The sequence below is a fragment of the Schistocerca americana genome, chromosome 1 (genome assembly GCF_021461395.2).
Source record: "Schistocerca americana isolate TAMUIC-IGC-003095 chromosome 1, iqSchAmer2.1, whole genome shotgun sequence".
Taxonomy (NCBI): Eukaryota; Metazoa; Arthropoda; class Insecta; order Orthoptera; family Acrididae; genus Schistocerca; species Schistocerca americana.
The window spans coordinates 24,635,729-24,654,557 of NC_060119.1; the positions used below are offsets into that span (position 1 = coordinate 24,635,729).

Here is an 18,829-nt window from a genome sequence, read left to right on the forward strand (position 1 = left end):
GCCTGCCCATGTGGCGGACTGCAATCCTCCATCCCCCCCTCCTCCGGGGGACCTTTCTCACAATACATTTGCCCTACTTATCTGCCCACCCCCTCCCCTATACCCTCTCATACGAACAATTTCTGCTTTTTATGTGGCATATGTTAGTTAAAATGTGTGTGTATGTGTATATGTATCAAATCACTGAAGATGCACGAAATAACTAAATACAAAACAGTCACAGCTGAACATAAAATGCAAACTTTCTTCATAAAAGCTCAGCCTCAAACATACACACTACATGAGATCTTAAGGATTTTATCACACTTGCCTCATCATCGTACAGAATAGAGAGCAGGTTCCTACATAAATGATCACAGTGAAAATGAGGAGTACACCGATTCCTATGCCACAAATGCCACAGACTAAGAAGATGATGTCCTATGTGGAAAAAGGGTCGGAATGACTTCATCCTGCCAGAGTGACTGACAGGAGGTACAGCATGGCAGGGTAATCATCTCATTTATTGTCCCTCACTGCCAGCCACAGTCATTCCTGCGTGGCTCTCTGTCTCAGCTCAGCAGTGAGAAGCTGGACCCCCAGGATTGTCTTGTCATCTTCCCTGCAGCCTCCTCAGTTATTTAATCTTCTGCCTGGATTCCCGTGTGGCCCGGTATCCAGCAGAAGTAGCTGTAGCACATATGATCCCGTGTAATCTGAGAAAAATAAGATACAATATATAAAGATAAATACTTTCAAGATCGTACAATAAACAGAGTTAACAAGTGGCTAAATCACATGCGATATTCATTTTCTGTCAGTATTAACAATGACTGGTGAGTCTTCCGTCTGGTGCTAAAATATTCTAGATATGATTTTTCTCTTTGTGGAGACAATCAGAGCCCCACTGTACAGGCTGTGTTAATGAACACACACAACGATAACCAATCTCTTCACAAATTTTTAGACTAGGACAACCTACAACTGCAATTACAGGAATTCCCTTTTAGCAGATCACAAACTTTCTAACATTCTTGAGAGAGGAAACAAGTTACTTTTCAAATCATTTTTATTTTTCCTAATTTTTCATTTTTCCTTATTTTTATTTTTCCTAATGAAATCCTAATTTTACGCAAACAAAACGCCACTACCCTATGTGTCTTCAAAATATTAACACATGTTATGCCTCTTATTAGGAGTTCAGCACTGTGATGCACTGTATCGCAATGGTAGAGTGATGTACAGCCCTATATTAACGTAACTGATTAATACTTAAGCCGTATAATAATTTAGTGGTTAAAAAATTGGAAGCTGTTTGGACAATTTGTCTGCTGTTTTGCATGTGATGTATATACAGATGGACTCCACAAGTCTTCATGGCAAGAACTGCAGCATTACTGTGCATTGCAGTGCCTGTGTGGGCTTTCCGTTTTCTCCTCGAGTTATCATCATGGGTTTCGAGTAGTACGGTATACCACCTAGTAGAAGCACACACTTTCACGATGCGGATCACGAACAGACAAAGTCACTGGAAATGTCTAAAATGCCATTCTTCTTGTAATGCCAGGGATCAGCACACATACTTATGTGATGTTCCTTGTGTTGATAAAGTACGGAACTGGATGAAGATATTGAATTTGGAAGATAATATATAATATTTGTTACAAAAGAAAAGATTTTTATTCATTAATATAAAGCTGAATATTTCTGAAGTTTTCTCGATTCCAGCATAGCAACACTGTATCAGGCATGAAGTCCAAAGAGAATTCTGCTACAGTTGCAGCCATTCAGAGCAAAGAGAAGACAACAAACTCGAATCTCAACACACTTATATTTAAAGGCAAACATTGCAGCAGAAACAGATACCAGACACTATAATTACAAAAATTAAGTTTTCCATTTTCCTAAATAAATCCTTAGTTGCTATATGAATTTAACTTTCAAATTAATTGACAATAAAGTGGACATTATGACCATAATATAAATTTGTTACTCATCTACGTGAAAATGAATGTCCTCCCCCCCCCCCTCCCCCCCCCCCCTCCCTCTACCATCACACATTATGCAGTATGAAAATATTGTTGTGAATAAAACTGCAGATGGAACAGAATGAAATGTAATTAACAAATGACTTTTAAAAATTTACTTCTCATAACACAATCAAAATACAGTTAATAATTTTATTTTTTTATTTTTTTTTTTTTTTTTATTTGGTTTGGTATGCATATTCCATAGATCCGTACATGCGAGTGATTCGCCTGGATGTGGAACGTGTCAATACAATTGTACAAATACAATTAATGCTACAGAATAGTAATATAATTCAATGATATAGATATTACAAGCTGTCATTAAACTAGTATAGCAACTCTCAATATAACATTATAACTATAACATTAACACTATAACATTAACATAATATTGTATCATCCATCTAATAACTAAGAGACTAAATACATCTATTATTAAGGGAGGGCATTACTTCTGAAAAAGAATTCATCTAACGAGTACAGTGGATGGTCGAGCAGGTATTTTTTTAACATACCTTTGAACAGCGTTTCATTTTGTATTGTACATTTAATATAATTAGGCAATGCATTAAAAGTTTTTATAGCCGCATACTTTACTCCCTTCTGTACAAGTGTTAAATTTTTTAGTTCAACATGTAGATCATCTTTACCTCTAGTATTGTAGTTATGGTATGAACAATTTGTTTCATACTGAGCATAGTCTTTATTAACTACATTCATCAGAGAGTATATGTACTGACATGTTGTGGTCAGAATACCTAACTGTATAAAAAGTTTTCTACATGAGGTTCGTGGAGGAACCCCACACATGATTCTGACTGCTCTCTTCTGAGCAGTTAAGATTTTTTTTGAGGCTGTTGAATTACCCCAGAATATTATTCCGTAACTCATTAATGAGTGAAAGTACCCAAAGTAAGACGATTTTAAAATGTTGATGTCCCCAAAATGAGTAATTATTCTTAGAGCAAAAGTTGCTGATGAAAGCCTTTTTAGAGTAAGGGACACATGCTGTTCCCAGTTGAGCCTACTGTCAATGTGAACCCCCAGGAATTTAGTGGATTGCACCTGTTCTAGTTCCTGGTTGTCATGAGCAATTACTATACTTTCTAGAGTTTTATTTTTTGTGTGGAACTGTATAAAATTAGTTTTTTTAATATTAACTGAAAGAGAATTTATTGAAAACCAAGCTGTAACTTCTCTGAGTATATCATTAACATCAGCCTCCAGATCAGCAGTAGACTGACCATCAACGACAATGCTTGTATCATCAGCAAACATTGTGAATTCACAATTTTTACTAATGGACAGGGGTAAATCATTAACATATATTAAAAACAGCAAGGGTCCAAGGACAGATCCCTGGGGAACTCCATGCTGAATTTTGCCCCATTCAGAATCCACTAGATTAGGAGATCCTTCGTTGCAGCCATGTAGAACCACCTTTTGTTTCCTGTCTTGAAGATATGATTTTAGCCAGTTACCTATAGGCCCTTTGATTCCGTAATGATAGGCCTTCTCCAAGAGTATCTTGTGGTTTACACAATCAAAGGCCTTGGAAATATCACAGAAGACACCAACTGGTGACTTCTTACTATTAATAGACTCCAAGACATCATTCGTGAGTGAATATATGGCACGCTCTGTGGAAACCCCTTTTTGAAAACCAAACTGTCTGTGGTTAATAATATTAAGTTTATCAAGATGTGCCACAATCCTGTTATACACTGCCTTTTCAAGAACCTTTGAGAATGTTGTTAAGAGATACTTACTTTACACAGGGCGATTATTCAGCTACACCACATATTTGAGAAGAAAAGGGTGCCTGTAAATACTGGGAGTCTAATAACTGAATGACCAAGAGCCCATCTGACCAATACAGCGTCCTGAAAAATGTGAAATAAAAAAAAATTAATTGAATACAAGCTTTGATTGAAATGAAGTCCATACATCTTCTGCACTTCAGTTTTTAAGCAATATAGTAACATCTACTGACTAAGATTTGAAGTTTCAGTTGTGAGACTGAACAATCCAAAGAACTAAACTGGTAAGTTTTTAAAATAATATTTTCAATAAGTTTTCATGCTAAATTAATAATTACCATCTTCGTCAAATGTTGCAAGAGTTAGCTTGCTCAATTTGTTGCTCAAACACGACTGAGGAAGTTCTCGCCGATTCACTGTAGTTAATGGAACCTGTGTATCTGTTAAAAATTGAAACAGTAAAAGCAATACTGCTGTATTTACATCAGTAATATCAAAATACACAATTTTACAATGATTAAATATTTTTTATGGAATGTAAAAGTGATAGAGGAGAAGAAGATTATTCAGAGCAGACATTACTCAGCAGGTATGTACATTTGAGAGTACAAGAAGTGACAGTACCTGAAATTCAAATTGCCTGTCGCATTATGCACGAGTCAGTATTATTACACACTGTACAACACTGCTGATAAAAGTAATGGTCGCCGATAACAGCGTGTGTAACTAACAGAATTATGCCTTATTAACAGAATGAACCATCTAAAAATGCACACAAAAAATTTGCTCAATGTTGTTCCTAGTATTTCCTACAAGGAAAAGGCACTTAAAGTCATAAAATGGAATCAAGAGTAGAACAGTGAGAAGTGCCTGAATATCACTCATGGTGACATCATAATTCAGAGACATAGACAACAGACCAATAAGAGACTGCTCAACAAGAGGATACGGATTGAAGCCCACCTCCGGGAATGTTTGTTTTTTGTTTTGTTGTGCTACTTTGTCTTGTTAATTTCACATTTCACCCTGATTAAACAAAGGATTCACACCCCTGAATTCTCCAGTACAGCTGCATCATCGACTCATCCACTGTTGCACACTGTGCTCAGGAACACCGTGGCAGCTTGGCTGACTCACACAGACTGGTGACAGTTACGTGGCCTTTGTGCCCCAGCCTCCATTGCCATAAAATATCCTTCCTCCACAATATCAGTAATCAATGACATAGTCACAAATAGCCTGTTTGCAATCAAGCAGGGCTCATCAACAAAGTGGCTGGAGTCAAAAGGAAGTGGTTCAGGTATTCGACAGACACCTTTTCGGTCAATGCAGCTCAATCTTGTCACTTCATGTGGTGATAACACTTTTGAGAAACAGTTGTTATGTTTCAGTACTTTATCTGTTTCGAATGGTCAGTTGGCTCAGCAATTAGAGTGATTACGTAATAATTGGGACATCACAGGTTCAAATTCTTACACTTACTTTTTTCATTTTTTGTGTGGATAAAGTTGTTCATACAACTGAAGATTAACTTTACTTTAATAATAATTACAGACTTATATAATAATATAGGTAAGAACAATACAATATGTACTTATAGACAATCACAATGCACACTGTTTTGCATTATCATTCAGGCAGTCTCCTGCCATTATCCAGTAACCCATAAACACGTTTTCATGAATATAATCACTGATTTTTCTATGGTTATTAGGTAGAATAAATGTGCATCACCCAAAGTGCATTTTATTCAGTAAGCATGGTGCAGACGATCTGAGGGCCTCGAGTGGTTTTATGACCTCTTTTCTTTTTCTTTTAACTAAGGTCTAGTGACCTGAAATCTCTTACTTTTGAGTGTTCTGCAATTGGTCTGTTAAAGTGCCTTCTGTTGCCATAATTCAATAATATAATTGTAAGAAAACATCAGCATCCATGCTGCTGCTCTTTGTAGACTAAATAATCAGCTTTTGACAGTCTTTGTCCTTCTGCCAAATTGTGTCACAATTAATTTATTATTATTGTTATTATTATTTCTGGTGGAAATGCTGAAGGAGGTGCCCCTGCTTTCTGTGACCAAATGAGGGCTAAGCACACCTAAATCCAAGAGACTCAGTGGCTAGCGACCAGCGTCTGTTCACCTAGTGGTGCAGCTCACTGCTTACTCTACTGCTGACCATTACACTTTAGCCAGCGACTCACAAGGGAACATTCCCAAGTGTCAATAAATGATCTTGATGAAACTTGTAGGGTGTGTAGAGGGGCAAAATAGAGCAACACATACTTTTCCATTTGTGCCCAATTTCACTTTCAAGGGATAAACCTCATCCCAAAAGGTAATTTGGCATTTTAGGTTCAGAGGGGTATCTTAAAAATAATGATACATAAAAAAATTTTTCATATAAAAGTTGATGTGTAATTAACGTACTTGAAAACTATATAATCAACTTCTGCAATAATTTGAAATTTTGCAAAATGCCCTTCCACCATGAACTAATTTTGAAACATGAGAATTTGTGTTACAACATCCATTAGAGAAGCTTTTGAGCCACATACATCCCTGAGTAATAAAGCTTTCTTCTGAAATACCCTTTCGGAAAATAAGCCTTACGCAATATTTTGTTGGAATGTTTTCAACACAGTTAAATAAAATATCTTAACATTAATTACTATTCTAATTACTTATATTTCTTTTATGTTTTAAATTGTTGTTTTATATTTATGTCTATCTTCTTTTTTGTTTATCATTTCACACACATGTAACTTGTTAATTTAAAATAGCGAATAACTCATTATTATGGTAGAAAATTATTACAATAATGATAATCTATAAGGAAATGGTCAAAACATAAATTGTTTACACCACACACATAAACTGAACAACATTTCTTCACCTAATATACATGACAAAGTATCCAATATGAAACAAAATTCTGCAGGATTTCAAATTGTCACAGGTGATCCTCTAAATAGCCTGATTTCTATTAGGCATACTTCAGTATATCGGTAAGCCTTGGTGGAGAGAATTGATCATGTACTAGTGACTGCAGTTTCGTTGCATTGTTTCCCAAGTGGAGAGTGAAATCATAATCATTCGACAGAACTACATTTGAAAATCTTCTCACAAAGTTCTTCCAACATATAAGTTCCATAGCTGCACCTGACTTTCCATAGTTGTAAAAGAAAGTAATGATGAGTTTGCACCGAGAATTCAAAAATTTCTTTTTGAAGCCCCAAATGTGCTTCTAACAGCATCAAAATCTGGTAAACAAACATCTGACCAGGTCGAACATCATCTGAAAGATTTTTTTTCTTTTCCAGTGAGAGGGAAATAGCTGTATTATTGTTAGACTCTTGCAGCGATCAGTGTGAAAGAATTGTTTGGAGCATTGTACGTACCTGAGGGCAAATAACTTGTTTATCTGGTGATTTCAAAGGGCTTGAAAGCACAGGTACAGCCATGGGACATATACTGCTTTTAAATGATGTCAATCTTCACTTGAAAAACAATACAATCAAGCTGCAGTCAATAGTGTGTCTGGGTGTGTAAGAGTGTGCGTGCGTGTGCGTGCGTGTGTGTGTGTGTGTGTGCGTGTGTGTGTGTGTGTGTGTGTGTGTGTGTGTTTTGTCAATTTTTGACAAAGGCCTTGTTGGCCAAAAGCTTCTTGTGTGACACTCTTTTTGTTGTGCCTATCTGTGACTCAGCATCTCTGCTATATGGTGAGTAGCATATGATGATAAGGTCCCACAATCCAAGGAGCATAGGGGATGATGCGGGAGACTCGCACCGCCGTACTAGGCAAGGTCCTAGCGGAGGTGGTTTGCCATTGCCTTCCTCCAACTGTAATGAAAATGAATGATGATGATAAAGATGACACAACAACACCCAGTCATCTTGAGGCACGGAAAATCCTTGACCTCACCGGAAATCAAACCCGGGACCCCATGCGTGGGAAGCGAGACCGATACCGCAAGACCACAAGTAGCATAATATTGATGCAAATCAGCATATTTAGAGTATCACTCGTGACAATTTGAAATCCTGTTGAATTTTGTTTTATATTGGCTTCTCCATCATATATAATACGTGAAGAAATTTTGTTCAGTTTATCAGCACGGTGCAATGGAGCAATGGAATACAACAGAATCAGTAACCATAAAGTGTGGTTACTGTCAGACTTGGATGTACTGCGATGAATACAAAATGAAACACATTAATCAATGTGCATGCACTTCTTAACAGAGACATTAGTGAGTATTCAGAAGAAGTAGATGACTACTGGACTTTGTTGGAACGTACACTAGGCAAAAGTCACATAAAAATTTGGGAAGGCTTCAACGTTAAGCTTGGACATGAACAATACAAACAAAATACCACAGGCAACATTCCAGTGCACCTTATCACCAGTAAGAATGATGTGAGACTAGCAGACTTCTGCATAAATTTATCATCTGACGATCACATCCACTCATTTCATAAGCCATTACAGAATAGATGTATATGGAAGGGTGTTATGTTATGTTAACCGAGGACCTAGAAATGACAGCTGTCCCCGCCGCAGCCGCAGTGGTCCGCAACCCCATGACGACTGCCGCAGTCCACTTCATCCCTCCACCGCCCACACCGAACCCAGGGTTATTGTGCGGTTCGGCCCCTGGTGGACCCCTCTCCCGTCCCCCCCCCCCCCCTCCCCCCTGCAGGGAACATCTCACACCAGAGAAGTGTAACCCCTATGTTTGCGTGGTAGAGTAATGATGGTGTACGCATACATGGAGAACTTGTTTGCACAGCAATCGCCGACATAGTGTAGCTGAGGCGGAATAAGGGGAACCAGCCCGCATTTGCTGAGGCAGACAGAAAACCGCCTAAAAACCATCCACAGACTGGCCGGCTCACCGGGCCTCGACACAAATTCGCCAGGCGGATTCGTGCCGGGGTCTGGAAGCCGTGCGTTAGACCGCACAGCCAACCGGGCGAGCTGGAAGGGTCTTAATGATCTTCTAGGTGAATTCCAGATTGACTGTGTAATCATCTCTGCTATGCATTACAGACACATTCATAATGTGTCAGTCAAATGAGGACTTGACTTACATATCATCCTCATTAAGAAGAATCCACTGAAATTCAAACACGTATCAAGATCCAAGAGAACCAATGTACATTTTGACACATGCCTGGGTTAGCAGAAAAACAGGCAAACAGCTGGTGGGGCCTCCACAGAAATCTCATAAAGACGGCACAGTAGACCTTACCCAGCACACACATGAAGAAACATGGTGGATGTCAGAATGCAGTGTATCAACACATTGACCCCTGAATGATATCATAAAGAAACAAAGCATGAAGTTCTACAGCCATGTACGAGAGAGCATTGGAAATGCACAATAATTTGTTTCTCCCCTGGTATTGCAGCTGGACTGTCGAAATTTCTTGAGGATATAGTTTGAAGTCTGTGATAAAGAGGGTATTTTGCTTTTATGTGCAGCTCTAGTGAGAGAAGCCTGAACTACAAAACAAACATGGTGTAAGTGTAGGTTGATATTTGTGGCCCAAAAAGCATAAACGAAGCAAATTCATGGGTACATGCATGATATGTAGGGGGATGACAGTTGGACCATAGCCATGTCTTCAGCTTGTCCACATCCTTCCACGAGGGCTGTGTAAACCTTATTCAAGTGCCATGCTCCGGGCGGGCAGTAACAGTTGCAACCCCACAGAATGTCAAAGCCACTGAGGCAGCAATTTTAGATGACCAGCGACTGCAACTGAAAACCTTATCGCAGCAGTTCAGCATTTCCCATGGAGTGGTGTATGATATTGTCCAATGACAAGTTGAAATTTCATAAAGTTAGTCGCTGCTGGATGCCTAAGAATCTGATAGAAAACTACGAGGCCAGCAAATGATGACAAGCTTAGATCACTTAACACATTTTGCCATGGAAGAAAATGACTTTCTGAAAGGATTCGACACTGGTGTCGAATCATGGGTGTACCACTACAGGTCCAAAACCAAGCGGGTCTCTATGGAGTGGAAAGATGCTGGTTCCCAAGTATGAAAAAAATTCAAAATGACTCAGTCTGCTACGGAAGTGCTTGTGACAGTGTTCTGGGATATGCATGGTGTGTTATTGGTGGACTTTGCTGAACACGGGACCACTGTGAATGCTGCAGCCCGCATTAAAACTTTGGTTAAGTTGTGTCATGCCCTTCACGAGAAACACCACAATATTAATGCTGACAGGTCAGACTTCTTATGACAATGCTCACCCCCATGTTGTTGCCCCTGTTAGTGAGAAAACTGCCAAATTTGAGTGTGAGGTGCTCCAGCATCCACCATACAATTCAGATCTTGCACCAGCATAAATTTCATCTGTTGGTCCCACGAAGAAATTCCTGGGCGTCCAACGCTTTGCAACAGATGTGGAAGTGAAATCAGTAGTCAGCAGATGGCTATACTCTACAAAATGGACTCCTACAAGCAGAATATATTGAAATTGGTACCACAAGGGAAGAAATGTGTTGAGAATGTTGAGGACTGTGTGGAAAAGTGCATGGTGTCCCAAAAAGAATGACTCGATTTTAACTTGTAATAATATTGAGACTAGATGTAACTGGCATGGTCTAGGGTTTCAGAAAAAATCTGTTAGATGTTGCTACGAGCACTGATTTGGAGCTTGCAGCCAGTCTCGCGCAATATGGCATCCGCGCAACAGAACGCGTATTGTGTTATTGAATTTTGTCGTACTCAATCAGTGATCGCAGTTCAGAGAGCATTTCATATTTGATTTCGTGCTAAACCACCATCACCAAAGAACATTCGACAGTAGTATAAACAGTTTGAAGAAACAGGGTGCCTCTGTAAAGGCAAAAGTTCTGGCTGGCCATGCATTACTGATCAAACAGTGAAACAAATCCGAAAAGCATTTGAGTGGAGTCCCCATAAGTCCACGTGTCGTGCTAGCTGAGAGCTTGCATTACTGTGCATGACAGTGTGGCGTGTGTTACGGCGTCGTTTAGCCCTCAAACCATACCAATTACAACTGGTACAAGCCCTTCGAGATACTGACAAAGTGAAGCAAGTGGACTTTAGCAATGCTGTTCTAGAGGACATGAAAGATCACACTTTTATGTCACGGTTGATATTCAGTGATGAGGCAGCTTTCCATATTAGTGGTAAGGTTCACCATCATAATATGTGTATAGTGGGGCTCGAAAATCCTCGTGAAACAATTGAACACGAATGTGATTCTCCAAAGGTGAATGTTTTTTGTGCTGTTTCGCAAATCAAGGTTTATGGATCCTACTTTTTTGAGGGAGAACAGGACAATCATATCTTGCAATGCTACGGAACTGGTTATTCCCACAACTTGACTCTGACAATTTCATCTATCAGCAAGATGGAGCACCACCACACTGGCACAACAACATGCACAGTTTCCTCAATGCCAACGTTGGATGGGGCATACAGGACCGCGAGACCAGGCTTTACACTCTTGGCCTCCTAGGTCCCGTGACTTAACACCATGTGATTTCTTTCTATGGGGATATGTTAAACAATGTGTTTATGTTCCTCCCTTACCTCGTGACATTGATGAACCAAAAATCAGAATATCAGCTGCTGTAGTTTCAGTGACAGAAGACACCTTACGCTCAGTTTGGGATGAATTCGACTATCGGCTAGATGTCGTCCTTGCAGCCAATGGAGGATATATTGAACATTTATGATGGATTTTTATAAACTTCAGTCTTTTCTGAGTAATTTAGTATGCTATTTGTTGGTGTTAAGCCCTTCTTCCAAATAAATAATTCTATTTAAAATCAGGTCGTTCTTTTTGGGACACCCTGTACATAAAAGATGATAGTACATTCGTGATTTTTTTTGTTTTGTTACCTATTAAACTTTTTGGTAATAAAATTATTGTTTATTACTTTCTGATCTTCCCTCATAAAACATGTGCACTCGAGCACAAAGAGGATACTGACGTACTATGAGAACCTCCATCAAAACCATGTATATACCAGACAAGTAGGCAAAATCAGAGAAGACCTAAACCAAGTCTGGCAGTACAAAGGACACTATACAAGACAGGACCACTTACAGAAGTAATATTGAGAAACCAATGATAGACAGAGGGAACATACAAGCAACAGAAAACAAGAGGAATTCTCTGAAGAACAGAGATAGCAGATAAGCCAATTACAAGCAAAAGTGAAGTCTGGTCCCAAGATAGCTGAATCATATTACGAAGAAAATTATCAAAATTTTTGCAGAAGTCTGAGCCATCTCAAATTTGTGGACTAACAGCAACTGTTGCTGCTAGTTTTATCAAACTTGCCACCACAAGTGACTCTCACTGATTTGGATCCTATAAACTGTCACAACTACAATGGAAAATTAAGTGCACATTATCAGAAAAGAGGAGACTTCCATATAGCATGTGTCTCTTATGACAAAGAAGAAAAAGAATAAAGAATCCTGTTGCAACTTAACATGGAATTGAGTCTGCCCATTTACATAAAAATTTTACTGGTTCACCATTCAGTGACAGTGATGATAAGCAAATACTTCTCTTTTAGGAGTGTTGTGGTGTATCTTCAGTTAATAACAGCATATTTTATTTGCAGAAAAGTTTTATTTCTTGCTGTAATAGGTCTAGAGTACAGAAAGGACAATTTTGCATAATATGTCAAGTAATAATTTCTCTTCAACATGTTTTAGAGGAATCCAGCTGAATGGTATCGGCATTACATACATGTTAGTGATGTACCGGGCTTTGATATGGGCCATGATTTTCTGCTGCCACTTTTTGTGATGTCAAGTACACATTAGAATTTTAGTATTAATTTTCATTTTTGTGATACCTTGTATCTACATATATTTAAATGTATGTATATATGTATCTATGTTTCACATCTCCTCCTAAGCCTTTGGATGCATTTCAATCAAACTTGATGTACATAACACAGACTCTATGAAAAGAAGCTATGTGGGGGTGAAAACCGAAAATGGAGTGACATAAGACATTGATAGAGAAATGGGGTGAGGAGAATATGGACAGATAGAGGGGTAAGGAGTAGAAGATATATGTGAATTATGGAGATGGGTAGTGTGCAGGTATAAAATGGAGTGGATGTGCAGTGAGAAAAGTAGGAGGAGAAAATTAGATTAGGATAGAGATCTAAATTTTTTCTGACTATTTTTATGAAACAATTTCAGCATAATTTGGTATACACATGACACTTTTTGTATAAAAAAAGTGTGAGAGTAAGATACCCCTGGTACCCATTGGGATGGGGATGAGATGAGGGTGATATGTACAAATGTATTAATGCAAACTGTTAGTATTCCTTTCCCATAGTTTACTGAATCAGAATGCTTTAAAAGTACAAAGTGCAATTTGTGTTATTTGTACCATTTGATGTGTCAACCAGGTCATGAGAATGATCACTATGATGGGCCAACATTTTCGCTGATGAGTTTCTGGAGCAAATATCATGGCACATGGCTGAGTACCACAGATAAATTTAACACATTCTCTGGATATGAACGCTGTAGAACAGCAGAGATTCAGATGTGTGAGAGTGTGTGTGTACACGCGCATACAATATACGTGACGTATTGCATACACATACAAAGCTACGAGTAAAAGGACAGTATCAAAATCAAACTGGGATAGTTTGACCAGCACTTAACTTCAAAAGACAAAATTCCTAGTGTGTGTGGGGGGGGGGGGGGGGGGGGGGCTGGATGGGTGGGTGGGTGCACACAGGGTCATCACTCTTGTCTCTTTGCCTCTGCTCACTTCAGCTTTGACAGCAAGTGACACGTGGAAAAGTACTAGCCATATTGTTGTTTCGTCTATCCTACTCTCTTATCAACTGCTTATCATCCATGTTTCACTTCTGTATGACACTACTCCAGACAAATACCTTCAGTAATGATTTCCTAATTTTCACAAATACTTAACTTCCTGTTGTGAGTCTACATTTTATATTCTCCCCAGTCAACCGTCATGAATTATTGGCTCTGAGCACTATGGGACTTAACATCTATGGTCACAGTCCCCTAGAACTTAGAACTACTTAAACCTAACTAACCTAAGGACATCACACAACACCCAGTCATCACGAGGCAGAGAAAATCCCTGACCCCGCCGGGAATCGAACCCGGGAACCGGGGCGCGGGAAACGAGAACGCTACCGCTCGACCACGAGCATGAATTATTCTTCTGCTCATATAATAAAATCATCTCCTATTTTTAAAGTCTCATTTCTAATTTAGTCCTCTAAATATAGCCCAATTTAATTTGTCTACACTCCTTTGCCTTTGCTTTACTTGTTGATGTTCATCTTATAATTTGTTTTCAACAGGTGACCATACCATCTAGCAGAACAGTTCACCATAAGAGGGACCCTCCACAAAATACACTATAAAGATACTTCTAAAAGAACAGAGACTACGGTGTAACAGGTGCAAAATAAAGCATAGGGCTGTACACTGAGGTGACAGAAGTCATGCATCAGGCCTCCTTTTACCAGGACAGTGCAGCAACTCCAGATGGCATGGACTAGACGAGTTCCTGGAAGTCCCCTGCAGAAACACTGAGCCACACTGCAATTATTGTGAAAGTGTTGCCAGTGCAGGGTTTTGTGCTCAAACTGACCTCTCAATTACGTTTCATAAATGTTCGACGGGGTACGTGTCGGGTGATCTGGGTGGCCAAATTGTTAACTCTAACTGTCTACAATGTTCTTCAAACCAATTGCGAACAATTTTATTCAGTGACATGGCAACCTGTCATCCATAAAAATTCCATCATTGTTTAGGAACATGAAGTCCACGAATGACTGTAAATGGTCTCCAAATAGCCAAACACAACCATTTCCAGTTGTGCCAGGTTCAGCTGCACCAGAGGACGCAGTCCATTCTGTGTAAAGACAGCCGACACCATTACGGAGCCACCACCAGCTTGCCTCGTTGACAACCTGAGTCTACAGCTTTGTGGGGTCAGCACCACACTCGAACTCTACCGTCAGCTCTTAATGACTGAAATTGTGACTCATCTGACCGCGCTGCAGTTTTCCAGTTGCCTAGGTCAACTTAGCACCTCTTTTAACAGTAAAATACCGAAGCTGCCTCGGACAAAAAACTGTACCTAGTGATTAGAAGATACAGGTCACACAATCTACAAGAAGGGTAGCAGAAATGATCCACAGAACTACCACCTGACATCTTTGACAGTCATTTGATGTAGAACCTTAGCTGCCACCCATTCCATACCAAGAAGTTCCTTCTGTACAGCCTAGCCACCCCAGGTCAACGCTTCTGCAGTGACGAGCAGTCCCTCTAAAAATATACTGAGGGTCTCACTGAAGCCTTCACTGACCCTAATTATCCTCCCATCCTTGTACAAAAACAAATCTCCCATGCCTTATCTTTCCAGTCTCCCACCACCTCCCAAAGTCCCACAGTCCGGCCACAAAGGAGCATTCCCCTCATAACTCAGTACCATCCGGGACTGGAGTAACTGAATTACATTCTCCACCAGGGTTTCGATTATTTCTCGTCGTGCCCCGAAATGAGAAATGTTCTGCCCACTATCCTTCCCACCCCTCCTACCATGGTATTCCACCTTCCACCGAACCTACACAATATACTCGTCCATCCCTACACAACCCCTGCTCCCAACCCATTACCTGATGACTCATACCCCTGTAATAGACCTACATGCAAGACCTGTCCCATACAACCTCCTACCGCCACCTACTCCAGTCCAGTCACTAACATCACCTATCCCATCAAAGGCAGGGCTACCTGTGAAACCAGTCATGTGATTTACAAGCTAAGCTGCAACCTCTGTGCTGCATTCTATTTAGGCATGACAACCAACAAGCTGTCTGTCCGCATCAATGGCCACCAACAAACTGTGGCCAAAAAACAAGTGGACCACCCTGCTACTTAACACGCTGCCAAACATGATATCCCTCATCTCAATGACTGCTTCACAGTCTGTGCCATATGGATCCTTTCCACTAACACCAGCTTTTCTGTATTGCGCAGGTGGGAACTTTCCCTGCAATACATCCTATCTTCCTGTAACCCTCCTGGCCTCAACCTTTGTTAGTCACTGTCCTCACCCATCCAGACCCCTCCCTGTTCCCATTCCAGCACTACACAGCCATCTTTTCATCGCCACACCCAGTCTTTTAATTTCTTTTATTTCTCTCCTTTCTGCTACTTACCCCCTCCCCACCTTCTCTCCTGCCCTCCGTCTCAACTGCAACACTTCACTGTCTGCCACTCCCACCATACTATCCCTCCCCCTCCCTGCCACAGCCTCCTCCTTACCCCCACCCAGTCGCCACTCCCATCATGCACTGGTGCTGCTGTTCGCAGTGTGGTTTCAGTCTTCTGAGACTGCAGACATGTGTGCAAGTTGTGTTTACGTGAGTGCGTGTGTGTGTGTGTGTGCGTGTCTACTGCTGACAAAGGCCTTAATGGCTGAAAGCTTTAATTGTGTGAATCTTTTTGTTGTGCCTATTGCGACTCAGCATCTCTGCTATATGGTGAGTAGCAACTTTCCTTCTCTGGTATTGTTACGTTCCATCCTGGATTTTCCATTGTTTGATCTTAGCATATATTCTGAATTCAAATGTAACAAAATATCTCAAACAGAATGGCCTCCTCCATAAATACAAGCACACATTCTGAGAACATCGATCGTGTGAAACTCGACTTGCAACTTCTGACACGACTTTCTGACAGCCATGGAGCAAGGCAGCCAGATAGCTGCAGTATTTCTTTATGTCCAAAAGACACGTACCGGCACCACACATACGCTTATATCAAAAGTAGGATCACATGGGGCATCGAGCAAAATTTGTGACTGGATGGTATTTCTTGATGGGAAAGACACAGTGTGTTATCTCGGATGGAGACTTATTAACAGGTGTAAAAGTAATTTAAGGTGTGGTCCAGGGCAGTGGCAGACTAAGGTGGGGTGGAGGGGGCGATCCACCCCAAGCCTCTAGTCCGGGGGCCCTCTGAGTCTCCATCTTTAATCAATTCACAAACAAGGCCAAAATACATTCAGTAAATGAGAGGAGTTCTAGACAACATATGTATGCAAAATACACATATCGGTACTAACTTACTTTTTTTTTTTTTTTTTGTTGAGTCATCAGTCTTATGACTGGTTTGATGAACCTGCCATGAATTCCTCTCCTGTGCCAACCTTTTCATCTCAGAGTAACAAGTGCAACCTATGTCCTCAATTGTTTGCTGTATGTATTGCAATCTTTGTTTTCCTCTAAAGTTTTCGACCTCTACAACTCCCTCTAGTTCCATGGAAATTATGCCCTGATGTCTTAAAACATGTCCTGTCATCCTGTCCCTTCTTCTTGTCAATGTTTTCTATATATTCCTTTCCTCATCAATTCTGCAGCGAACCTATTCACTTCTTACTTTACCAGACCACCTAATTTTCAACAATCATCTGAAGCACACCTCAAGTGCTTAGGTTGTCTTCTGTTCTGGCTTTTGTATAGTCCAAATTTAATTGGTATACAATGCTGTGCTCCTAACATATATTCTCAGAAATTTCTTCCTCGAATTAAGGCCTATGTTTGATACTCCTTTTGGCCTGGAATGTCCTTTTAACCAGTGCAACACTGCCTTTTATGACCTCTTTGCTCCATCCATGGGTTAGTTTGCAGCCTAGGTAACAGAATTCCTTAAGTTCATCTACTCCATGATCCCCAATTCTGGTGTTAAGTTTCTTGCTGTTCTCATTTGTGCCACTTCTCATTACTTTCATGTTTTTTGGATTAACTCTCAATCCATATTCTGAACTCATTAGGCTGTTCATTCCATTCAACAGTTCCTGAAATTCTTCACTGAAGACAGCAGTATCATCAGCAAATCTTATCATAGATATCGTTTCACCCTGAATTTTAATCCACTCTTGCATCTTTCTTTTATTTCTGTCATTGCTTCTTCAATGTAAAGATTGAACACTAGTGTCAAAAGACTACATCCCTCTCATACATCCTTTTTCATCCAAGCACTTCATTCTTGGTCTTCTAGTCTTGTTATTTACTCTTGGTTCTTGCACATATTACATATTACTCTTGCACATATTACATATTACCTATATTTCCCTGTAGCTTATCTCTCTTTTTCTCAGAACGTCGAACATCTTGAACCATTTTACATTGTATTTCCTTCTCATCCTGTAAGGTAACTCTCCCCTGACCTGCAGTTCTGGGTGACTTTCCCAAAATCTACCCCTTTTTCTAAACCCCTCCAGTCCTTTTCCTTCACCTCTCTTCCTTCCCCTTCAACCCTTCTGCCAGAAGAAGGAGCCACTGGCTCTGAAAGCTTGCATAAGTATAACATTCTCTTATATTTGTGTTCTCCTGCCACTGCTTGGAGAGTAGGTTTTTTTATCTATCCAGCTACATCATATTTTACATTCTTCAACACTTTTTCCAGGTTGACACATCATATGAACGCGTTTTCATTTTTCTTCAGTCTTGCTCCCATTATCAACCACAACATCAGAACTACCTCTCTCGTGCCTTTACATTTTCTAAAGACAAAATGATCATCATCTATCTGGGCCTCAATTTTCTTTCCCATTCTCCCATATATCATTCTTGTCAGCAACTTTGATGCATGAACCATTAAGCCAACTGTGCAGTAATTCTTGCATTTGTCGGCCCTTACCATCTCCAGAACTGTGTGAATGGTGTTCTTCCGGAAGTCTGACGGTATATCGCCAGTCTCATACTTCATACACACCAACATAAATAATAGTTTTGTTGCCACTTCTCCCAGTGAGTTTAGAAATTCTGATGGAATGTTATCTATCCCTCTTGCTTTATTTATAACAATGACAACAATAAATTTTTGACAAAATAATTAAATTGGATAGGTAAAAAATCTACTCACCAACTGGCGGCAAAACACACACATAAAAGAAGGTTATAATTATGCCAGCTTTCAGTGGCTCCTTCTTCAGGCAGTAGGGTGGAAGGGGAAGGAAGAGGGCTGAAGAAAA

General features: G+C 40.0%; 1 protein-coding gene across 6 annotated transcripts in view; it reads right to left on the reverse strand.

Moving 5' to 3' along the window:
- Positions 1-250: 250 nt before the first annotated feature.
- LOC124545923 (putative FERM domain-containing protein FRMD8P1) overlaps positions 251-18,829 on the reverse strand; it is a 349,046-nt gene continuing 330,467 nt past the window's right edge. For all 6 annotated transcript variants that reach the window (XM_047124887.1, XM_047124901.1, XM_047124924.1 and 3 more), the window contains 3 exons: positions 4,108-4,209; positions 3,779-3,892; positions 251-695 (listed from right to left, as the gene is read on the reverse strand). In XM_047124887.1, coding sequence (XP_046980843.1) covers positions 3,849-3,892; positions 4,108-4,209 — 146 coding nt within the window. In that variant the 3' untranslated portion in view covers positions 251-695; positions 3,779-3,848. The remainder of the gene's footprint in view (positions 696-3,778; positions 3,893-4,107; positions 4,210-18,829) is intronic.